The sequence below is a fragment of the Cariama cristata genome, unplaced genomic scaffold (assembly GCF_000690535.1).
Source record: "Cariama cristata isolate BGI_N322 unplaced genomic scaffold, ASM69053v1 scaffold8740, whole genome shotgun sequence".
Classification (NCBI taxonomy): domain Eukaryota; kingdom Metazoa; phylum Chordata; class Aves; order Cariamiformes; family Cariamidae; genus Cariama; species Cariama cristata.
The window spans coordinates 58238-84070 of NW_009595269.1; the positions used below are offsets into that span (position 1 = coordinate 58238).

The window sequence follows — 25833 nt, forward strand, 5'->3', positions numbered from 1 at the left end:
TTCCTTACAGCAATAAAAAAATATGAACAATATTTTAACTGTAATTACTGTACACAGTATTAAATCAGATACCACCCACCAGCTGTCCAAAATATGAGAGAAGAGGAAAACAGAATTATTTCTCTAGTTATATGTGAGTTTGGGATGTATTTGAAACTAGGTTGTCCTCCCATGACCTTGTTTAATAGGACTGGCACTTTATGTGAATGGACCTTTTTTTTCTGTTTGCACTGTAATTTATTTTTCTCCTTCATGGTTCGTACACTATGCTGGTTTTACAGATAGTCATCTAAATCTGTCATATCCTATGCATGAGGGTCACCACAGTTAAAGTGGATACTAAGGGTATTCCAAATTGGCAAATGGGATATAGTCAGGATTATTAATGTGGAAACTGGGTAAATCAGGACTCATTTGCTTAAGTAATAGATTTAATCTGATTGTATGGCCCCCATAGAAATATATTTCATAATGTTAAAAAGCTTCAGGTCCAAATAATGTTTCCAGGATACAACTTGTGGGAAGAATATTCTCAGTTAGTAGAGATGAGGACATGGGAAGATAAACCTCTGTCCTTTAATTTCTCTCTCAGTTCTGTAATCTGTATTGACAGAGAGTCATTCTGCAAAAAACTGATAATTAATTTAAAATTAAAACTCTTTTCATAATCATATCCTTTGCTTGTTAGTTTCTGTAGGAAATCAATGGCTCTATATACACAATTGCTGACATAATTCGTGACAGTCAGACAATCCCATGGCTTTACATAAGTATGTCATCTGAGGAAGCTCAGCTGATAATATAGCAGCAAATTGCAATGAGTGGTTAAGTATATGTTTTTTGGGAATTTATTCAAATATGGTTTATATATGCATTACATAGATTGAGAGTGTTAGGCAACATTGCAGAGCAATGGTCAGGTCAGGTCTGGTCTTTTATTTTAACTTGAGGGATAACCTTCAAATTGCCTGGAGGTTTATTTAGGATCATGGCCTAATATTCAGAAGCTTATCTAAGTCGTGTTCATATTTTGGGAATCTTTTTCCTCTTAGGCTGTCACTTGTCTACTTCAAGTACCTCCCCGCTGCCCCACACGTAAGAACCAGTGCAACCTATAATTGCTTTGTATCTGTCCTTTGCTATCTTCCGTAGTAAGGCAGTTCAGTTTCTTGTAGCTCTGTGAAGGGTTTCTGTCCTCATGAGGAGTCCTGAGATGCCCTTAGTCTCTTCTAGGTAAAAATGAAATTTAGAGAAGTGGTGGTGTGCTGAAGGTATCTATCTAGGCTGTTCTTGAAGTGTCAAACACACTTCTTATTCTTTCATGTCAAATAATATTGCTATTTTTTCCTTGAAGAAATAATGCTTTCATAATAACGCGAAAGTGTGCTAAGACTGCATTCATTGGTTAGAGTGATATTTATTAATAATTAATAAATGAGCATTAATTATGATGTAGTTTAAGACAATAGAGTTTTTTGACCGCCTGAAATTGAGCTATAGGTACGTAGCCTTTCTATAGGCACTGACTTCATATACCCAAGTAGCTGTATTAAAAGGGCTTTATTTAATTATTAGGCATCAATTTCCCCACTCTTACACATTTTAATTACAAATTTTTTTTTTTTAAAAATAAGCTCTATGTGATGCCAAGTCAATATATCACTTCTACTTTAATCTCGCAGACCCTGTTATGTACTGAATTCTCTCTCACTGGTCTGTATACTTTGCAGCAGGAAAAGTTAGTCTCATGCAGAAAGGAGCATAACTAAAATCATGCTACATTTTTACAGTGTTGAAATATATAAATTATTAATGAAATTTTAAACTCATATAGTTAGGAATTCTACCTGTTGATATGCATGAATTAGTGTAATAGTGCTAAATTACAATAACTTTTTAGATAATCTTATTGAAAGGAAAGTTTGGAACAGAAGTTAGATAATTTTGTGTACAAAATACATGTATTCTCAGTTTATGTTTACATGTATGTTGAGTATCTTAGGTTTAGCATGTTCTACCTTGATGCTAAAGGTCAAAAAAGCTGCAGAGCACTCCTTTTTATTAAAGTCAGGAGACGCTTTAGGCAACTGATCTCAAAAAACAGTTTGTGTGCTTTTTGATACAAGATTTGTCTTGTCTGTGGTGTGAACCTCTATTCTGTAATAGTCAGGTAGCTATAATATGCCTAACATGTATGATTTCTCTTTTTGCTTCATGAATGTCTTAGTTTCAAAATATTCTGATTGGAAACAATTAACTTACATTTTATCTCTTATCTGGGAATTTTCTTTTCTGTTATATTGCTTTTGTAGGTCCCAGAAGCCATAAGAAAGTGCCAGCGAGCTGGAATTACAGTCCGCATGGTCACTGGAGACAACATCAACACAGCACGTGCCATTGCCATAAAATGTGGAATCATTCATCCGGGAGAAGACTTTCTCTGCCTTGAAGGGAAATTTAACAGAAGGATCCGAAATGAGAAGGGAGAGGTAATTTACATACTAAATCCATACATATTATGAATATGTTATTAAAAAATAGCGAGAACACTGAAATGTTGTTTCTCCTGCGCTGATGTGTACCCCATATCAGTAAAGACTACTTGCAGAGATTGCAGTTTCTTTCTGCCGCTAGCCTTTTGCAATTCAAAATACCAGTGAAAATGCAGTCTTTACTTTTAATGGTGCAGAGCCACTATCAGGTTAGTGCGAGCCTAATTCAGAAGTTTTTAGAACCATAGAACTAGTCAACAAGAAATCAAAACTAAGCACATTAAAGCAGGCTTGTTAGCAAAGAGAAGGAACTCAACAGCAATTTGCAGGTCTGTCTCATAAAAACGCAACCAAATGAGAACCAGCTCCTCTCATTTCTTTATTTTATACCACTTTATCTAATGTACTGCTGTGTCCACTCACTCTAATGATTTGCATAACTTAATCTATTATTTAGAAGATTTTTAATTCCTCATAAAAGATGGAGCTAGCACACAGGCTGTTGAAGTCATCTTTGAAAAAGCAAACTGTGCCGTCTCTTTGAGTACCATCATTAATGAATGGACAGAGTCGTTTACTAATTGCATTGATTGATGGGATCCTGGGAAAGTTAGTGTATGCAACGGATTTGTCCTTGTTGCTGTTGGCATACCAAGAAAATTCTGCCGTTATTGGTGCCAAAATGAAGTTAAGAACTTGGATTCAAATGTAGAATAGAACAACACACTTTTTCTTGTAAACATGTTTGATCAGCTTTGAGAAGCTCCATTATCCTATACCTGGAGTCATGATTCTGAGGGGAATTATCCATAAAGATGATAAGAAAGGCTGATTTAGGTACTGTGGCAAAATTTAGCTACATTAGCCGACAGCTGAGCTTTGGTAGTAGTAAACTGCCTTGTTTAATCTTGCCTTCATTTGCAGCATTGATGGCTGTTGTAATTTTTCTGTGCTTTTGGAGAAAAGCTGCATATCTGAGTAGTGAAGTGAATCATCTGACACATGGACACAAATATATTTTTCATTTTGCTAATCATAGGCTAACAGTTTTACTATTTGGGGTTTTTTTTTGTGTTCCCCCCCCTCCAGATTGAGCAAGAGCGGATTGACAAAATCTGGCCAAAGCTTCGAGTGCTTGCTCGCTCATCTCCCACGGACAAACACACTTTGGTAAAAGGTGCGTGCAGACGACCTTCACATGTATGTGTAAATTAATGCCAAAGTTATTGAAGTATGCTCGGCACATCATCTGCGTTGTAAAAATTTTAATGTTACAAATATATCTGAGTTGTTATCTTTAATTACACATCTATACATAATGCAAGGAAGTTTTCTCGGTAACCATCTCTCTTGTGCTTATGTTCTACCTGAGCCTTCAAACGGAAAATAATAGGAAACTGGTTGACAGGAATAACAGAAACACCAGTAAGATGTCTGGCAATCTTGTATTTGCCTTGTGACTGTTAATTGGACTAGAATGAGGCTCTAGCTGGGAAGAGAAAATATGTGATTGCTGGTCAGAAAGAAAATATTGTTGAGAAATAGGTGGTTTTTCAGATAAATAAGAAGTGGCATAGATTTTGTAGTCTTTGCCTGTACTTCTTTATGAAGAAAACAAGAACAAGCTCATTTTAGAGTAAATCAAGTCACTCAAGTGCATCTCTTCTCCCACAATTATTTTTAAAGAGTATTCCAAGATAAAAAACTTTTCATGTTATAATAGCAGTTATTGGAGATCATGTAACTAGGAGCTGCCCTCTTTAGCATTACATGAACAGAGATATGTATTTTAAGCCAATTCTGTTTTCCTGTAGGCTCACTAATTGTGTGATTTGCATTGACTTCCTTTAGATTCCTGGCTGTATTTTTAAGGTCTGTTTTTGTCCTAGAAAAACTGCACCATACAAATTATGTTCTCTTACCACACTGCCTGCAGATGGAATGCTCCTATAAAAGAGGGGTTTGTTTGCAGTTTTCTTTATAAAGCCTTTTTCATATCTGTAGGTCACGCTTCTTAATGACTTGAAATCTTATTCTGTTGACTTTGAAGCTTACGCTTAAAAGACAGCTGATGAAATCAGAAAATTTCTGATCAGGGATAACATCATTTCTGGCCACGATAAGGTGGAGTGCCACTGCAGGTGAAAGGCCTGTTGGCAGATGGTTGTGTTTCCTGGCTTCCTGACAAAGAAAGAACTGGATTATTTTGCTAAGGCCCTAGAAAGTCTGGAGAAACCCTTCTTGGAGGAGCTAAAGTTCAGGATAAGATCCAGATGATCAGTTACATGTTTTCAGCTGGTTGACTACTTAAATAACGATTCATATTTAGGAAGGAAATCCTTTTGGTATGGCAAGATTTTATTGATATGACTCCATACATGGCTGATTACAAAGTCCTTTGAGCAGTACGTAATTTTTTAAAATGCCTAAATGACTTTAGAGCAAAAGTTCCTTTGTGAATTTGAAGATTGGATCAGTTTGGTCCTTTGGGATTGGGACTAGTGTATTGGAAGAGCTCTGGAAGCATGAATCATTCAGGAGAACTCAGATATCTTGTAAGCCCTGGTATGGTACATGAGATGGGGCAGCTGGAGATACGCTGCCGTTACTCACTCTCTCCAGCCACTGCTTAGACCAGTGGTCTCTGAAGTGGGGTGCACACACATTGGGGACAATTCTCTGAGTTGCAGGAAGAAAATATTTGTAACCATTATTAAATGGAAGAATAATTTAGAAATACTGTTTATTTCATCTCTATCGCATCCTTTTCTAATGTATGTTTTATAATTACATAATATATTAGTGCAGTAGTATATATGTATAATTTAAAAATAATATACATATTTTGAGGAGGTGTGCTCAAAAAGATTTTACCACTAGATGTTCATGATTGAAAAGGTTTGGAGATGATTGATTTGGAGAACATAATTGTTAGCTCCATAGGTCAGTATTAAAACAGCACAAAGTTAGCTGAAGCCTCCTCACTTCCCTAGTGCATATAAAATACTGTCTTAAAGCTCTTAGAGGACATGACTTGTACAGCCTAATAGTTTATTTGTTTCAGAAACACACAACAATTTGTGTTTCATTAAGTGGATTAAATAAGTCGCTTGGGAGTACTCATTTGAATCATTCAGGATTTTCCCTTAAGATGAAAATGAAACCTTTGCCAGGGAAAACGAAATCAACAAAGAGCTGAAGAAAAATAAGGAACAAATTATTGATGTTTGTAGCATATGCCCTTTGACAGTCCAAAAGATATTTACTACTACTGAATACCATACGCAACTAATACAATTAATGTTTTAAAGATGTGACAAGGTCAAATGATAGAGCAATTAAGTATCTAACGAAGTTCAAGAACAAGTCTGTGGAAAATCATGATGAAATTTTTGGCTAGTAATACTCCAAGGGCCATTAAAAGTTACAAGAAGCTATTTAAATGTTCACTAGTTTTAGGCCTCTTGTTAAAATGTTATATTTTTTTCAGACACTTGAGGGATCAAGAGGATTTTCTCTTCTTTGATGTATTCTATCTGCTCTAGGGTAAAAACACACATCACAAAATAAACTTTTTTATATTTAATTTTTAATGACATACAGCTGCGGGAGGCAATATTTTTTCTAGTTAACATAGCACAGTCCCACCCAGCAAAAGGATCATTTTTATTTTGCATTTTTGTTTTTACTACTGCTAAGGGACTAGAGGAAGGCATGGTTCAGCATTTCAGGCTGGGCAGACAGTTTCTCTCAAATATTTATGGCTTTGAAGTAGAGGTAGATTTAAAAAAAAAAGTCAAAATGGTTTATCATCACAAAATGTTGTGATGCAGTGAAACAAAAATGTTAGCTATCTCAATCCAACTGAAATACAATTTCTTATGGATTTTATTACATACATCAGTATTGTTTCATATTTTTTACCCTATTTCAAAATACAACAAGTAAAAATGCATATAATTTATAGTGATGTATCCTTATAATATTATTGCTGAAATACTTCAATATTGTCATATGATTTTTTAAAATGCTACGGGAAGCAACTGTTTAGTACTGATAGGAAATGCCATCTTCTTATCAAAAGGTATAAAGAAGATCAAATAAATATTTGGTTTACCAGTTAAAGAAACTGTGCTTTCCAATATGTTTAAATTCAACTGGAATTATTTTTCTGTGATATTAAAAACAACTATTCTATTCTCATGTAAGGCTGATTTATTAACAAGCAGAAAGGGAACTTTAAAGAAGAAAATATTTTTAGTAATTACCCTTAATTACTGAAATATTTCAAAATGGAATGATATTATAGCATGACCTCATTAATGTGGACATGCCACGAGACTAGGTAGAATAATAAAAATATAGAAAAATGTATTAATTGAAATTCTGAAATTAAATATCAGGATGTTGCAACTTGCAAATGGTTTTGATTTCCATTTGAGAGAAAATGTCATTTTTCAGAAAATGTCATTTGTCGGAAAATGTCCATTTGAGAGTAAAAGTCAGCTTCAACCAACTCTTCCCTGAAGCGAAGAACATAAAAATAGTTTAAAGGAAGCAGGAAGCATAATGCATTTGAATCTATAGTTTTCTGCTCTGTAAATAGCATTTAGGTCTCTATAGTCTGTGTTAAGTGTCACTTCGTGGGAGGCACTGATGCCTTCAAGGTTCCCCTTTAGTGTTTCAGTCTTACAATATAAAGCACATTGGTGGCGCCTGCTTAGTACAGAAATCCGTGCGTTTTAGCCATGTTCTTCTCTGCCATTCTAATATCATGAACTTTGTGGAGCACTAGTCACTTAACAATTACCAATGCTGTCTGTAGTGTTATATATAAAGACTTTTACATTAACCTTTAAAGCTCTATTCCTGCATGTAATTAAAGTGAATTTAAATTTTCCTCTTTCAGACGGACTTTCTTGTTAAATTAACAGGGAGCTTCAAAATGTTTGACAGTATTAAAACCTAATCTGAACAGAACAGGCCTATGAAAATATATTACTGCATCTGTCTATGTTCAGCTTGTCAAAGAAATGTAAATATGTGTAAGCATATGGGATGATCAGCTTTACTGCATCAGTAATACCTGAACTGGCATGCAACTTTGAAGTGTGTACTGTAGCTAAGTTTTTCCTCTCCGCCTGTTTTGAGTTAATCAGTTGAGACAGAAAGAAATAGCTAAACTAGGAATTTTTTCCTCCCAGAACCAATGGTGTCTTACTGATGCGACTCTAAGGGTGACAATGCAAGTAAGACTTGTTTAAATAAAGCAACATTTGTTCTGCAATAAAGGGAGAACCTGAGGCTATACTTGATGTTTTTGATCTGAGCCATGGGTACAGATAGCTCCTTGTAAAAGAAATGGAAGACAATTGTTGGTTAATATTCTTTGTATTATTATCCTGAGTGGATTTGATTTAATGCTTGCTTAGTGTTAGATGGGAGGAAGGTGAGAGATACAGCATATATTTCACTTTCAGCTGTGTATGCAGTGCTGAAACCTTTTATAGCTTGTGCATATAGTGCCCCTCTTGATAGCTATACATAGTTGTTTTAAATACGATCTTTCCCCTCATCAGAAACAAGCTGCTAGCTGCTTGCTCTGAAACCCTTACGCAAGCTACATGACTCCTCCCCAAACTTCTGCAGCATCAGCCGAATCTGCGTGTGGAACACACTAGTCTTATGCTCTAGGTGTATTCCTGTGGCTATTGAATAAAATCCTTTTTGACAGAGGAAAGTTGTGGCCAAACAGCTTAAGATGAGGGAACAGACCAATGAAACAGCAAAGGCTGTTTTGGGAAGAAGCTTTGCTGAGTTTTAGGAATTCCCTTGCTATACTTCGCAGACCTGTTTTTATTAAAATACTGTATGTAAGCATTCAACTGGAGTAAAGCAGTGTATTTTGAAGAAATTTCCTGGCTATTAGACATGACTAATTAATACTGAAGCTTCTTTTTAGCTGTTTTGAATAAGTGGAAAGGCCAGTGAATGTTAAAAACGGGCATTCTCCTCACTGGCAGTCTGTCAGGTCATGCCCTTATTTACATTTTTCACTGATCACTGAAGCAGTTGTTCTGCACAGCTCAAGACTGCAGAGGGGGAACCCTGCCTAAGCAATCTTCTTCTGTTTGGTCTCCTTACACTGTTTGTAAAAGCTATACGGACATATTACTCACTACTGAAGGAAATTCTTGAGGTGAAACCTTATCACAACTATTAACAGAATGATATTAGAAAAAAAAAAAGTAAAAATAAATGCGGTTAGGAAGGAAGCAAGTGCTGGAAAGAAGACAAACATTCAGAAATGTGAGGAAGCAGGAAGGAGGAACAGATTAAAAAGAGCATGCAGAAGTCAGGGAGCATAAGTATGGCTACGATAAATCCTCTGAATCCCGAATAATCACTACTGCTCCATTTTAGTAATTTGTCTGATGTACAAATGAAAGTTCCACAAAGATCATCTGTCTCTCTTCCTATGAATAGCACTGAAGTCCATCCACATACTGTTGTGCCATGCATATTTCTGATAACACTAGCAGTGGTCACTGTGATGCAGGTGTGTGGCTGAAATGCTCATTATAACTGAGACCATTTTATCCCTATTTTTCCACGACTGCTGATTGTGCAATTCTGTGCTCTGGAGGGTATTGGGCTTATCCCAGCTGCACAGTTTGCTTTTAGGGCTAAAAATGACTACTAAACCTTATGAACGACTACTAAACCTTGTAAATTACTTAGCAGCATCCAGCAACTGGCTGATGCAGGGCAGTTGGTAGTATAGTCGTTGACATTAGAGCACTATTTATATCTATTAGGAGCTCATTTGTTAGAGCCTCTTCAACTGGATTTGGGTTGTGCTCCTATTTGGAATCCAGTTGTGAGAGGATGCTATCTACCTGTTTGGAGCAGTTGATAACATGATGTGTCAGAGATTTTTTCAGAAGCTTAAATTATTAATTTAACATCAAAGGATGTGTTAATAATAAGAAGGGAAGACTAAGATAAATGCTTTTAACAATAATGGCAGCTGATGTTCCTTTTTATTTAGTAATACCAAAGGCAAATCACCCCAACAAATTGAAAGCTCTAATTATAAGATCTTATCAGAACAATGTGCCATTTATCTGAGTTCATACTGCCAATGGAAAGTGAATAAGTTTTTTTCTGATTTTCATAAGACTGAAAAATACAGGACACTAACTGCTTCCATACTGCATTGCAATCTTCTGAGTGGCTGATAAGCCTGAACCTTTCCAAGAGGCAGCTATTGCTCTGTAATCTGCAATTTCCTATTTCTGGTTATTTATCTGATATGTGAGTTATTTTTTTCCAGAGCAGAATGAAAGCTTTCCACACTGGGTAGATTTTGATAATTGTTTTTAGAGGTTATCACTTTGTACAAAATGTGTTAGCAAAAGGAATTTTACCATTTTTCCCCCCTAAGTTATTAATATGGAGAGGTGTTCTTGTACCCTACACAACAATCCTGTATTCTGGACTCATATTCAGATGGACTCTGACATGGAAATAAAAACATGAGTGGTGAATGATCCCCATCCTATTAAAAAACAGGGCTTCTTCTGTAACCTTAAAAAAATTCTTTATTTTTTTTCTTACTTTTCTCATCTGCATAAGTGGAAAATAGTTCCCTGCAGGCTAGTTGCATGCAACTTGATTCACCAAGTGAAAAGTGCTTTCTTTTCTCAAATGATCTCAAAATGAAAGTAGAAATTATTTTATTCTGTCTATTTATTAAAATGTTTGGCTCTAGAATTTAAAGAATTATTTTATATTTTCTTAATCATTGTTTGGCAGAATTGAACATGTCTGTTAAAATGCTAATTTGGCTCCAGCTTAATAAAATTCATCGATGGCATTTGTTATCTTTAGGTTAAACTGATTGCCAGAAGGCATCCCAGTAAAGCAGATATTACAGTTCAGTCCCAGTTTAGGAGAGCTTTAAGCATGAACTTAAGTCTTTGGCAAATCCCTTCTGTTCATGTTTAATCAGAGAGCTGGGCTGAAACTGGTTTACTGTGACACATGATTTTAAATAGTAGAAATCTTCCAAAAGAACCTAATGAGCTGATCTCATTCCCTTTGAAGTCTATGCAAGGTTTGTTGGTGTTTTGATGATGCAGGATCAGAACTTTCCATGTAAATTCTGGTAGTGATATCTAGTAGTGTATAGTAGTGACGACACTGCTTTCATCATTATTTTCCTTAAAAATCAACTCTATTAATCTCTGTACAAGTTGTGTGGTATTGTGTATTCTATATTACACAGACCCTGCTATTTTTTTAGAGGGAAATTTTATCTTGCTAATTATTTTATATGTATACACATATATGCATTTTTGCAGGTATTATTGACAGCACACAGGTGGAACAGAGGCAGGTTGTAGCTGTGACTGGTGACGGAACCAATGATGGACCAGCACTTAAAAAAGCTGATGTTGGCTTTGCAATGGTAAAATCTTGAGCATATTTATTGATGTTTGTGTCGTTATAAATTAAGTGTTGAGAAAGTTGCTTAGTTATGACTTCTCCGTGAAGCAATATATTGGAGGGGGTGAGTTATGTTGGGTCAGAATTCTTTAATTTACTATCTTAGATTCACTGATATTGCTTGTTTTGATAATTCTTCAATATTTTGTCTAAGGTAGTTATTGGCTATATGCAGAATCCTGTGCCAGTACAGAAAAATGAACTCTGTGTACTTTTCAACAGTGGAGTACTATTTTGCTTTGGTAAAATCCGTCACTAATTGTAAAGATGTCTTCCCAATGTACTCTGACTCTGAAGACATTAATATACTAGACTATATATTAAGATACGTAATTCTAATTTTTGTTAGCAATTCTGTTCATGTATATTAATAAAATATCATCAATGATAAAAATAACTCAAAACATCAGGAGTCATTAAGCTGATAATTTAAAACAGTCAAAACTATAATCACATGAATTCCACTGCTCTCTGTCACTTCCCTTTTCTGTGTCCTTATTCACTTTCAAAAATAGGCCAAATTAGCTAACTTCCTGGCAAACATAAAATGCAGAATATACTCGGCAGTCACTGTTACTATGCTGGGAAGTCTCTGTATAACTATGGATTTTGAATGAGTATGAAGATTTGTATTCTACCTGTCTCTCTACTTTCTAGTAGGTAATTTTATTCACAATTTTTCTAGGGTATTGCTGGAACAGATGTTGCAAAGGAAGCCTCAGATATCATCCTAACAGATGACAATTTCAGTAGCATTGTGAAGGCTGTAATGTGGGGACGTAATGTCTATGATAGTATCTCCAAGTTCCTGCAGTTCCAGCTCACCGTTAACATTGTGGCTGTCATTGTGGCTTTCACTGGAGCATGCATTACCCAGGTAAGGTTAACTTCAGGTGTTGCTTGAAGTATGGGGCAAAATCCCACCAAGCTACATTTTCTTTTAGGTAATGGGGGCTTACATTTGATTCTTACTTTGTACAACAGAAAGTATGCTTTCTGAAATTCTTTTGAGGTTTTTGTCCTTCATCAGAAAACAGCAAAACATGCAGTTTTTAGTGCTGTCACTCCCTAAAATAATGTATATTTCAGATGCTGCAGACAGGTGCTGCTACAAAATGCCTCCTTTGATTGAGACACACTATGGGAAAGCTGATGCTTCTCTTGTGCATCATACAGATGCATGTACCTGTTTCAGCAGGTAAATTTCACCTCATGCACACCTGAGCAAAGCAATGAATAAGTCATTAGCTCTGCTCCGGGGTAAACTTACATTGTCATCATGGAATTGACATTTGAAACCAGAAACCCAGGTACCTTTACAAAACCATGAGGTCAAACTTCTCCTAAGCCTTGACTGACATTTAGAGGCCTTTTTTGTGCTGCATATGAGGAGCCTGCAAGCTCCCAGCTTCTGCTAGCACCGTGCAACAGCTGGGTAGATACAACTGTTGTCATTGACCTCCTTTGAGTAAGGCTAGTGCTATGGCTGGGATTCTCAGAGAAATCAGAAATGCCTGGTTTTGAACCAAATGGAAGTGATCTTAACAAATGAAATAACTATTTTATTCTGTACAAAGGAAGCACCGAAACCTCAATTCACATGTTTTCCAAGAAGTACAAATTGTGAGCTGCTAAGTGCTAGATCCCTACCACACTGCCGCAGGTCTTGATGATGCCTTGGTGTCACAATTGAGCCTGTGCTAGGGGCAAAATTATCGATGTGGTGGCAGAAGTTAGGGGAAATATTTCTAAGCACATTGAGAAAATGTTTAGCTGTAAAATGATTGTTGCTGATAACAGAAGGTATGTGAATAAGGACTAAAACTCTGGAAGGTCAAGTCTTCTGGATTTTTATCAGTGGTAAAAAACCGCATAGAAGAAGTGCTAACAGCAGTGTGGTAAGAATACCATAACTGGAACTGGGGCAAGTGCTTCCTTTTAAAACCTTGTTTTATAGACGTTCAATCACTGCCTACTAATGTTTATTCAAGGTGAATTTTTTTTGGTTACTGTCCAGCATTTTTTCAAATGCTTTGTGAAAGCATGAAAGAAAATATATTGTATTTGTTAGCTAAGGAATTTCTGTTTTATTCTTGAAGAGGTAAAACATTACTGAATCAGTGCAAAGACTATTTAAAATCAAGTCTAAGTGCATGTGTAGTGCATAATCAGTGCAAGCACATTCCCCTTTTTAATTCCGGAGCTTTCTTCACCCTTTGAATCATTCCATTGGCTTCTAGAAGGATTTGAATCAGACCTAATGCATTTATATTGTCACAATGGTCTGTAAGACCATTGCTGAGCCTGTCAAGTCTGTTGGCCCTGTTTACAGGTTTTAATGTACACCTCCTACAATTCCTGTATTTCTGTCCAGATAGATTCTTCTGCAATTCCTTAACTTGGCATTAAAAACACAAATCCAAAGGAGAGCTCTGAGAGGAGCTAAAATTGAAATTGTAGTAAAACGGCAGCAGTTACTTCTATTGTAGTTCTGTTTACACTCAGTGACCTGACTGCTGATAATCTCAAGAAGCTCTCAGTTCTGTCTCATTCAGGAAGGAACTTGCCTTACGAATGAACATTATTGTGTTAGGCTTTGACTCAAAGACTCTAGCCAGTGAAAGGGCATTATGTTTGTTTGGCTCATAAGCTTTGCTAAAAATTACACTCGAGGACATACTGTACCCTCTGGTTGCTATGAAAATAGCTCTAGCACAAAATGCCTGAACATACAAAAAAATCTTGCATATAACAGGCTAGGTGCACACACATAAATCTAAGTCTGCAAAAGTGTACACAGCTCTTAAATTACTATTTTGACTGAAACATTTAAGTTCTTAACAAACAATTGAAGCTAAAATCTAAAAGGCAACACAGCTTTCTGTGACCTTCAAAATGAATATAAAGAAGGTCCACATTGGACTGAATTTTACTTTGCTTTTAGTCAGTTTGGCTTTCTTTAACATACAGAATATAATTTTAGTCCACAATTAATGTTCAGGTTAATAAATATTACACAGGGGTATCCTTTTGATGGTATTTCATCAAATCTAGAATCAGAAAAATTCTATGTAGGTAGTAACATTTCTTCCATGCTTCTCAATGTCACCTCTCAAAAAATCCGTTCCTCAATTCAGAACCAGCGTACTAGGATGCTTTGAGTATGAAGTTTCTTTTACACTTACCTACTCTTTTTGGGGCTTCTACTGTTTGTGCTTAAAGGAAGTACAAAGATAATAAAATCTTTGTTTTGACTGTTGTTTTTTTTTTTTTTAAACTTGGCTTGTGCTTTGCAACTGAATAAACTTCAATTTTATTCAGTCTTGATCCTGCAGTTACAGTGGTGTATGTGTAAATATGTGTATGTGATCATATCACTGCAGGACTCCTAGTGAAACCACAGCAACTCTATATTAATGAAAGTGTCCAACTGTGTGAGTACTATTGAGTGAAACTAGACCTCCAAGGAGCACCCAGAGAATGCATTGCCACGTAGAAGCTGGTTTGTTTGGTCCAGAGCACCTTAGGAGTGCCATGGAGAGGCTTAAGAAAAATGCTATTTAGAACCTGTGACCATTAGTGGATATTTTAAGAATCTGTTGCTTTTTTTTTAAAATACATAAGTAAAATCGGTGTTCTTGCTAATGCCACTTCAGGGAATTACTGTTTAGCTTAATTCTGTTAATTTTAAGCAAATATTATTTTATTATTTATCTACCCAATGCCTGCTTCAGCAAAATGCTGCTGTTAGAATATCTACAATATCTGCTATTTCTATTTTGTCCTGGCTTGGTGTTTCAATAGATGTTTAACTATAGGTACAAGTGTATGTGACCCTACATGCTACTCCAGGGTTGTATAAGGATTATAAAGGAGTAGCAGTGTTTTATTAAAGAAGTAATCATGCAGATTAAACAGGACCAATGCAAATGGTCATTTGCTATTCTCTGTCATGAATCCCAGCACAAAGTCATGTTGAGGTGACAGAAATCGTATTCTAAGAAGCATAGGAATTACAGATACAGTGTCACCTGTTGGCAAGCTTAGCGCGACTGCTGCCAAAACTAAGCTGCCCCTCACAGGGATCTTACGTACATTGAGCCCTGTTTCAGTTCACAGCAGCTGAATGTATAAGCCAAGAGTTCTGAATTTACAACTAATAATGAACTTTTGTGATTCTATAGTTATGTAAAGCATTCTGAGACCTAGGTCATACGAGAAGACCAAGCTTAAAGAGGTCTCTGATTAAAAGCTGAATCAGGATCACTCAATCTGTGGCTGCATGGGTGCTCTTCATTTTGTGTCCAGTGTGTACATAACACTCACCAATGAGATCACAACTATTATTTCTGCCAGTCTCATGTCAGTGCAGTTTGTGTGGCGCAATGCAGCTGAGCTGTATTAATTCACCTTATCTTTCAATTAATGTAATTAACTTACCTCTTGCTTCCTTTTCTCTGTGTTGCCCAGTGCATACTTTTAAAACTATCAGGGTGTGGTTATCCTGACCGGTTTGCATATAATTGTCCTTTCTGCTTAGCAACCACTACCTCAGGTTAAACCAATGATTTCTTTTTCCAGTGAATTTATGAGATATAAACTCTTACATTCTGACTTCATTCTCTGAATAACATTTTTGCAGAGCCCTTGATTGACTCAGTGAGGGTTCTTATTCAGAGCTTGCCTACAATTATTGTGAATTTTGTACTTAAATGAGTCAATGCTCCACATCTCTAGGTATCACACAGAATTCTAGATGTACCTTACAAAGCCAGAAGGTTCATCCTATTTCCTGTCCCCAACATATACATAGTACCAAGAAAATATTAGGTCATTATGTTTGGAGCTGTTAAAAATAATCTGGGTATGTACAAAATAAAGATTTTTAAAATGCAGTTCAGTCAACTGGAAACAGTTTTTTTTTTACTGTAACTATAAAGCTAGCAGGTTTATCTCCATGCCAAATTTTGTCTATAACTATTCAAAAAGGCTGCATTAAAGAAAGAGAAGACAAAGACTATGTTTTAACATTTTACATTCAAATTATTATTCCTGTACTTTGAGAAGGACTTAATGTTTTAGCAGACATTAGGAACTGAAAACAGTGACTCTATAGGACATGATGTTTGGAAAATTAAATGTTAATTAAAAAGCACTGTAGCAATGAACTACTGTGTGAATCACTTATTGTTTTTACAGAACTTGTTCAAAAAATGAGGATGATCTATACTTACATGTATAAGGCAGTAATTTACATGGTTATAATGTTTTACTGCAGAACTGTATTTGGCAAATCCTAAAATAATAGCATTGGCAAATTTGAAAAAGCTATAATATAAAATCAAAGAATGTACTATTTAGCTTTGTTTTGGGAAGGCTCAGAGGCATGGAAACAGAATTGAAGACCTCACTTCCATACAATTAGTAGACAGTGTGATCTAGCAGCAGAAGTGAGGGCTGACTTTTTTTTTTTTTTTCATTAATGTATAAGAAGTTAACCTACCAGAAATGCTCATTTTTGTGAATCCATGCATGTGTTCTGTGACATGTGGGAGTAAAGAGGTAAGGGTGAAAATACCTTTTTATTCCCTTACAGCGTGTCATCTAAATCAAAAGTAACAAGCTCTGAAATTTGTGAGGCTCTGCATGTCACAGAAGATTTCTAGCCTATTTCCAGCCTTTGGCGATTTTACTTTTAAGTGTTTCCAGGATGAAGTGTAACATCACTTGATTTAAGGGACATTTTCCTTTTACCCCTAGGCCAATGCTAACCTATTCCAAGGTTAAGTGGAAAGGAATTTGACAAATAAGTGGTGATTTTGGGTGGTTTGCAGTTTGAACAGCTTTCATCCCCAAAGGTTTCAGAAAGTGAATTAAGAATTATTAGCTAGTCAGTTAGTGGCTAAAATGCAGTGAAAAGAACATTGAATTTGCATCCCACTTGCATAAGTGACTAAAATCTAATGGAAGACTAAGCTCCTTAGCTGATATGTATTTTCCTCAGTTTCCACCAACTAATCAGAAATCAGATAGAGTTGCAGTGGAAATTTCATTCCACTGCCTGCCCAGACTAATGTGTATTTAATGTTTTGGCTTCAGCTTAGAATGAGCTTTCACACTTGACTGAACAGTGTAGCACTGCCAATAATAGATAATTATTAGGGGCACCATAGCCACCCAAGGTGATTGGCAGTGTGAGATGGTGAGAACATGTTGTTGCCAAAACTGATGACTGCCAATTACAGTTGTGTGATTTAGAGACTAAAATAATCTGACTTTTTGTTATGCTAGGAATATGTCAAATATGAATATTTGACTCTATTTATTAAGCATAAGAGACAAATTCAGTTTTATTGACATAGAAGTCAGCGCATGAAGTGGAAATTGAGCTATTGTAACGTCTCAAAGTAGAGAATGTTTCTCAAGAAAACTAATTAGCTAGACAAGTAAAAATACGACAAGGAAAATTCTTCAGTAGAAAACATGTTTTCCTTTTTCTCTATATACTTTGTCCAAGTCTAGGGTCTCTGAGCCCTAGAAACAAACTGCTTTTAGTGCAAGTGCTTTCCTTGTTTGAGACATTAGTATTCATAAAAATAAATGAGGTCTCAATTTGGAACAAAGTTTGTCCTCAGTGCTTTTAGTTTTTTAGCTACCTCCAAAGACAGAGATGTTTCCTCTTTCTGCAGCTGCATATCAAATGCATGAGCTGAACTCTCCAGATAAGCTCAGTTAATGCAACCCATAACCAAGAAGTCAAGAATCTATTAATGCTAATCTTTCTCCCTTCCCTGATGTAGCCCACCTGTAAGATTTAGAAAGAGTAGGTTGCTTTTCCTCATCCCTTTGAATAAGCCAAAAATGAATATTTTTTAATAAATAAAAATATGTTTTCAAGAGGAAAGAATATTTTATCTGAAGGGAGAGTTGGAATATAAACCAGATCCGCAAAAGACCAAACCACTTACCCTTGTTCTCCATATGTGCTTGGGATACTGAATGGATATTGTTTGATGTATCCTCATTATTTGATAATATTTCATTAAAAATGAACATTTAACCCTTTGAAGAAAAGGGCAGAGTTCGTAAGGTGTTTTTATTGGCTTTGATTTCCTTGTATGCTGTTCCATAAATTTCATTGCTTCACTACTGCAGCACCATGGTATTGTAATGCATAAAAATAATGCTGTGATCTTCCAGCTTCCACACATTAGATTAATGCCCTTCCATTATAAAATTTGTCATACTGGTACCTTATTACTTCAGAGATTCTATTTTCCTAATAAAAACCATCTATCTGAAAGAGGAAGCAGACTTTACTAATGTTGCCCATTTTGTGTTTGGTCTAAAGGCATAGGAGGTTGTTAGATACAAAAAAATAACCTACTTCATTTTTCCTGATATGACTTTTTGAAGCAATTGCATCTCTCTATCATTATAGCTGCCCCAATGAATTACAAATCAAAACTTTGTAACAGTCATCTAGAGTCCTTCTGAGATATGTGTTTATTTATTTACCTTTTTTTTTTTAAAAAAAAATGTGATGTAAAGTCCACTGTAATAGAACCATAGACTCTTCTTGAATTAAGTGAGGAAAGAGCTCCTTCTAGCGGTTGGCGATCTGCTTCAGAAAATAAATACTTCATCCTGACAAGTAGTAATTTTTTCTTTTTCTTTTGAATTCCATAGTTTCAAATCTGGTATCCTGTTACCCAATAAAATAATAAAGATTTTCTTACTTTTGCACATTGGCTATAGTTTAATGAGTTTCAGAATATTTTTTAAATTCAAATATCAGGCATTTTTTTGTCACTACTGTTTTTAAAAGGTCTTATTTAAGTAAGGTGTATTAAAATGCCTCAGTAATTGTTTCATAATTTGTTAATAATTTCAAGCTGTTTCTGAAAAAACAGATAAGTAGGTTATAGTAAAAGGAAACATTACTTTTTTAATTGTTTCAGTATAATTTTTCTTCCATGAAAGAAAGTCCCACTTGTATTATCTAGTTACCTAAATTCAGCTGAAAATTTTAAGCATGATGCATGAAGTAGCAGAGGGTATTGTAAAATGTATTGTGAAGTGTTAAGGTTATGCTTTATAAGAATTGTGTGACTGTAAATATTCCTGATTTAAATGACTGGAAAGAAATAATTTATCTTTGCTCAGACCACTGTGCTTCCTATAATTCTGGTCTTGCATAAGAAATACAAGAAAGGTCGTAGTAGGTCAGACCAAAGGTCCACGTATTTCAGTATCCTGTCCTCAGCACTACTTGCAGTCACACTGGGAGAAGTGAAATCACAGTAGATGACCTGACAACAATTAATTTTCTAGGAAATATGTAACTTTCTAATTTGTCTCCACAGGACTCTCCTCTAAAAGCTGTACAGATGTTGTGGGTCAATCTAATTATGGACACCTTTGCCTCACTTGCTTTGGCCACTGAACCTCCAACAGAGGCTCTATTGCTAAGAAAGCCATATGGCAGGAACAAACCTCTTATATCCCGTACCATGATGAAGAACATTCTGGGCCATGCTGTTTATCAGCTTACTCTCATATTTACACTTCTTTTTGTTGGTAAGAAAGTTTGTTGGCTTGTTGCTTAGTTTAGAAGCGTCTAGATCTTGTAGCCTGACATGTCAAAATGCTTTAAATGTAACCACTTAATGCACATATATTAAGTCTGTCATAGTTAAACAGCTAGCAGGACCGAGCTGTTTCACGGGATGGGAAACAGAAAAGATGCAACAGAGGATTTAGTCACCTTTCATATGTTGTTTACATTGGGAAGGGCCTCAGTGAGCTTTTTTGTTTCCTAACAAAATGTAGGTTTGGGCTTTGGCAAAAGGTTTTCTTAAAATATAGCAGAGAAGGTTACATTTTAATCGGAGTATCTAGCCTCCTGCTTCTATACTGAAATTTCATTTTGAGGCTTGTAATCTTTACTAGGCATGTAACAACAAATTTAAAAAAAAACCACACAACAAAAATCAACATCCATTTTAACAATATCTGGAGAAGCTCTAATCGGGAGCAAAATGTTTGCCATTGTCAAGAAAGACTACTGCTCTTTACTATAGATAAGTAAGTAATCGGTGTTAAGCGATACAAATAACACTCTATTTTGACATTTAATATCTAGAATGGATATTAATAGGGGAAAAAAAAATCTAATTTATTAGATTACTGGACTCTTTTTCAGGCCTTGCTAGCAATGGATGCTTTTTATAGGTTGTATTTTGGAGAGGGGAGGGAAGGAGGTTTGTTTCTTGCTGCGGGGAATAGTAGGGGCTAATAATAGATTCTGTTCTTCCACGATAGGAAGTGAACTTGCTCAAAGGACTGATAATTTTATCAGTTGGTACTGTGTTCTTGTCACTGTGTCATTGCTGTTAAATTACATGTGTTGTCTTTCAGATTATTTTTCTTTATGTACAGACTTCCATATAAGCTGTAAATGTAAATTTATGATTCTTAGGAGTTTTTTGAGCTCTGTTGTGAAACTCTTGCTCCACCTTACCAACAACTGGCAGCTTATTTGGAAGGCTCAAAGTAGGTGGTCTATTTACAGTGGAGCTATTTAAACCAAAATAATTGCCAGGTATTGAAGAGAGATGGTCTGTAATACTGTTAGGCTTATAGTGTATTTTGAGAATGTCTAGCGAGCCTAAGGAAATGAGAATTTCAGATTCTCTAAAGCAGGTGTAGAAGGTCTTGGTTAATTCCTGTGATACGAGTCTTGGAATAAGAACTTCTGTGAACTTTATGGGGAGTTTAAATGGCTTTTTGATGAGTTTTATGATTTAAAATACTTCATACTGAGCCCCAATGAAAAGCAAACCAGGCTTTTTCACCCTATTCTAATTACTTCTGTGTGTCTCTGGAAAACCCATGCATAATTTGAAGGATGCAGCCCAACCAATTTCTGATAAGTCTAGGAAATACAGTCTTTTCCTTTCTAAACTCCATGAGGGTCAGCTTTGCAGTGAGGTGATGTTCTAAACTTAGTGTTTCAATAAATAAATTCCAAATTAATGAGAATTATTTATATTTTGATCAACTAATGCTTCATTTTTTGTAGTAGGTACATCAAGTTTTTCTATTTTTTCTACTATGTGGCAATAAATACGTTGTGTTTGGACACATAGTAATGCCTTTGAGACATCAAGTACATGAGAAATCCAGAAGTCACCGTCTAGTTCTGTCAAACTGTAGTAAAAAAAAAAATCTTAACCTCAGCAACTTGGCGTAATAAACTTGATGTACTATAACACCTTCTGGAACACGTTTGGAAATAAAAACTAGTTATGGGTTTAACCACTGCCATTCCACAATAGCAGCATGTTCTGCTTTGCCAATTAAGTGATGCAATGCAATAGTAGAAACTTAAGGACAGGATCGCACGCTGAGGAAAGCATTATTGATATAGTTGTGTTTGTGTGTGTATTGAATGAAAGCAAATAGATGTAATGTGTGTATGTATATATATGTGTGTGTGTGTACCTCTATAAAAGATGAAATTATATCTATTTGCTTTCATTAATTTTTTCCTTTATTGTTTATATGTAGTAAGAGGAATGTTTTCCAATACTTAGTTGTCTCTCTGGAGATGTATAATCTTAAAAATTTCTACACTCTCACAGTCTAAGTTTTGTGACCTCATATTGTGTTACTGATACATTTGTGATATCGTAATCGACTTTCTGCCAAAAGACTATAAGCCAAATTCTTTGGAAACACACTCATTATTCCCAATGACTTGAACACGAACCGCTCAAATAACCCAAGGCAAAAAAATGCTTGCTGTTAGCTTAGCTGATGGAATTAACGATCTCAGGAGAAAACCTAACAAAACCTTTCTTCTTCTTTCTTCATAATGCTAGTGAGGTAGCAGAAAAATGGTCAAGGTTTAATATGCTTTTATTAAGAAAACACTGGTTATGAGAATGAGCAGTTACTTTAAGACAATGCCTCTCTCAGTAACTGTATGTTATCTGTAAAATTTGCGTGTAAGAAAGTGAATGAAAAATTGGACCTGAGCTGGCAAGGTGGGCTTGCCACCCAGAAAGCCAATGGTATCTCGGGCTGCATAAAAAGAAGTATGGCCAGCAGGTCGACGGAGGTGATTCTCCCCCTTTACTCTACTCTTGTGAGACCACATCTCAAGTACTGCGTTCAGCTCTGGTGTCCCCAGTACAAGAAAGACATGGACCTGTTAGGTCCAGAGGAGGAGCTGCAAAACTGATCAGAGAGCTGGAACAGCGCACCTGTGAAGAAAGGTTGAGAGAGTTGGGGTTGTTCAACCTGGAGAAGAGAAGGCTCTGGGGAGGCCTTACTGCAGCCTTTTGGTACTTAAAGAGCGCCTATAAGAAAGCCGGAGAGAGACTTTTTACCAAGGCCTGTAGTGACAGGACAAGGGGCAGCAGTTTTAAACTGAAAGAGGGTAGGTTTGATTAGACATAAGGAAGAGATTTTTTTTACAGTGAGAGTGGTGAGACACAGGAACAGGTTACCCAGAGAAACTGGATGCTCCATCATTGGAAGTGTTCAAGGTCAGTCTGGATGGGGCTTTGGGCAACATGATCTACTGAAGGATGTCCTTGCCTATGGCAGGTTGATTGGACTAGATGATCTTTAAAGGTCCCTTCCAACCCAAACGATTCTATGTTTCTATAAGAAAAGAGGCCCCTCAGGTGGAGGTACCTTTTCAAAACTTACCTTATTTTTACAGTTACTCATCATGGGTTGTACCTTGCTTTTTTTTATTGGTCAAATCTAAAAGCGATAGTCAAATTATCAAAATAAAGAGCAATGCCTGATGGTGTGCTTTCAAAGCAGACTAGCACAACGATCAAAACTAAATCTATTTAAAACCAGAATTTTTTTCTTTTGTCATTAATATCCTTGAATGCTTGTCAAGAGTTATGCCATACTGGATTAGTAAATGGATAACAACTGCTGAAGAGTGGTTGCTTCTAATTAGTGTAGAAAATTGCAAACATACTGTTAATGGTCTCAAGTGCTCAGTAGATCAGAAAGAATTGACTTCTTAGAATAATTACTACTTGGTTAGGGGAAAAGTACTACTGAAAACTATTTGCATAGGTATACTGAGTTATTAGATAAAAGTCATCATTTGAGAAGCTTCTTGCTGAGTAAGTTTAGATGTTATTTGCTCACTGGTGTTATAAATTCTGCCTATATTACAGTAAGTGCAGAAAGCAAGCTGGTAAAGCAGAGCACAGGAGGCAAGGAGCTAAAGCAAACAAGGGAATTATAAATTTAAATGTGATTGATTTATTCCAGTGGGAACCTTTATTTTTGTCTTTTACCTAGGTGAGAAGATGTTTAAGATTGACAGTGGGAGGAATGCACCACTTCATTCTCCTCCTTCAGAGCATTACACCATTATCTTCAACACCTTTGTCATGATGCAGCTTTTCAATGAAATCAACGCACGGAAAATCCATGGTGAAAGAAATGTCTTTGATGGCATCTTCAGAAATCCAATTTTTTGCACTATTGTACTGGGTACATTTGCTATTCAGGTAACGATTTGAGCGAGAATTAGTAACTATTCATCAGAAATTTCCTCAAAGGTTTTTTTTTTTTTTTCTGTGCGGTTCTTTTTTTAAATATAAATGCTGAAATCTAAAGGAGACACAATTAATAGTAAACCACCTGGTTTCACATATTTTCTCAACCAGTACAACTGTCAATAATGGAAAATGTTATGTAGCCATACTAATATAGCATAAATTTTATCATTATAACTAGGTCAAATCTTAAATTAATCTGAAGATGTAAAATAGTAACAGCCATCATGATTTGTTGATATTGTAACTAGTTTTTTTGGAAGAATTTATGAAATGGTAGACCAAACAAAAGCATCAAAGCATTTTACATTAATTTACTACTCCATGAATAGACAAATTAGCCTTCAAATAGCTAATGCAGATCTGTTCTACTGAGGTTAAATGCCACTGCCGAATGCTACTCAGTGTTCTCGGTAATACTACTTGGTAGTAATTCTTCATGCCCATCTTGTGAGCTTGCTGTCCCAGTCATATGTGAACATAATTACAGAAATATACACTTCTCCCAAACAGTTGTAATTTTTCTTCTGTAAGAACTCGAATTCCTCCTTCTGCTCCTGTATCCATCCATTTGCTGGTATCTATCCTGTAATTCATACCATTTGACACTAACTTTTAGAAGTCTACTGCAGCCCTTACAATTACTTATAGTTGAGCTTTTTCTATCTTGACATTATTGCTCAATTCTGCAGTGGCATCCTGGAAGCTATCAGTATTAGGACCTTTCTCATGGAAGGAGTAAGGAGGAGGATAGAGCTATTTGAATCTGGGCTCTGTTGTCTGGCTGAAGGAAAAGTGTCATCTGGCTGCTAGCCATATTTCTGAATCAGCTCCTGATTTTACTCACTCTTCCTAGTAGCTGAAATACTTGAAGTGCACAGTTCAAAACACTAGGTTTGCACTGACAGTGAGTCAAAAAGGACATTGTAGCATAAGAGTTCTTAGGCCGTGACTTTTACTTGCTTTTAAGTCTCTTTAGAATCAGATCACTTTTCTTGGGACAACAGAAGGTAATCTTTCTGTTAATCTCCACTTTGTTTATTACATTGTGGAATTATAGATTTGCATAGTGTTGCTTGCTGAAGCACTGTCAGAAAAGTTTTTATTATTTTGGCTGTGTGTGTTAATAGCTAGATGTGTAGGTGGGTATGGGAGATTACAGAAGTGTTTTTATTTTATATTTAAAACTTTCTTAGTTCCATCTGTATTTACTACACTTTCTGTGAAGTACAGACTTACTGGCTTTGGTATTTCATCTTTGAGTGCAAGAGTTCCATTAACTATTAGTTAGTTTAGTTCAGTTTAGTCCTCCTCCTAAACCCTTCCAAAAAGAAAAAAGCCAGCAGCAGTGGCCAAATTTTCAAAGTAAAAAATACGGAGACTATTACAGTGCATCCTCGCTACAGATCAGAAAGTGCTTCTGGGAGAGCTACAACAGCTTGAGAAATAAAAGGGTAGTTACTTCTCCTGTCCTCAGACAAGTAGTAGCTTGTGTGGTTTGATTTTTAGTGACTGAGATTCTGCAGCTTTTGCTGGATGGGTTCCAAAAATGTACTTCTGGTAGCTTGACTTGCTGCCACCGAAGACTGTCAAATGACGTATTTGGAATATAAGATAGTATTTTGATTTTGAGTGCTCTTTAGATTCAGGCCACTAAACAATAGATTGTTAATAATAGGTTTAACTGTTCTACTGGTAAAATATGCTGGAATTAAATCAGCAGAGCTGTAATATGTAGAAAGACAAAGTAAAATCTCAAGTAAAATATGACTAAAGGTTGTTGGGTGTTTTTTGTTGGGCTTGGGTTTTTTTGGGAGGGAGTGTTTTGTTTTGTTTTGATTTTTTCCCCAGAAAATACTTCTGCCCTTTCTTCTCTGCTTTTCTTTGTAGATAGTAATTGTCCAGTTTGGAGGAAAACCATTTAGTTGTTCTCCCCTGCAGCTTGACCAGTGGATGTGGTGTGTATTTATTGGATTAGGAGAACTTGTATGGGGTCAGGTAAGCATTCAGGAATAAGCAGATTTCTTTCTTTTGTTTTTATAAACCAAAAATCTGATATTTTTCATAATCCTACTATACTGTTATTTCCTTGATCTCTCACAATGTTATATTTAGCACACATTGAAATACAGGGTGCTCTCTAAGTACTTCAAGAATAGATATAGTTGTAGGGATAATTTATCCCACTGTTCCATTTGATTTTTGTTAATTTTCATGTTTTCTTTACCTAA

At 35.8% G+C, this 25833-nt stretch overlaps 1 protein-coding gene across 1 annotated transcript in view; it reads left to right on the top strand.

Moving 5' to 3' along the window:
* Window positions 1-25833, top strand: part of LOC104162670 (plasma membrane calcium-transporting ATPase 2) — a gene marked incomplete at its 5' end in the record, with an annotated part of 101212 nt that overhangs the window by 54152 nt on the left and 21227 nt on the right. Inside the window, 7 exons of the mRNA XM_009701462.1 lie at window positions 2313-2489; window positions 3582-3669; window positions 10859-10965; window positions 11689-11880; window positions 19370-19583; window positions 23343-23554; window positions 25493-25600. Of these exons, the coding sequence (XP_009699764.1) occupies window positions 2313-2489; window positions 3582-3669; window positions 10859-10965; window positions 11689-11880; window positions 19370-19583; window positions 23343-23554; window positions 25493-25600 (1098 nt within the window). The remainder of the gene's footprint in view (window positions 1-2312; window positions 2490-3581; window positions 3670-10858; window positions 10966-11688; window positions 11881-19369; window positions 19584-23342; window positions 23555-25492; window positions 25601-25833) is intronic.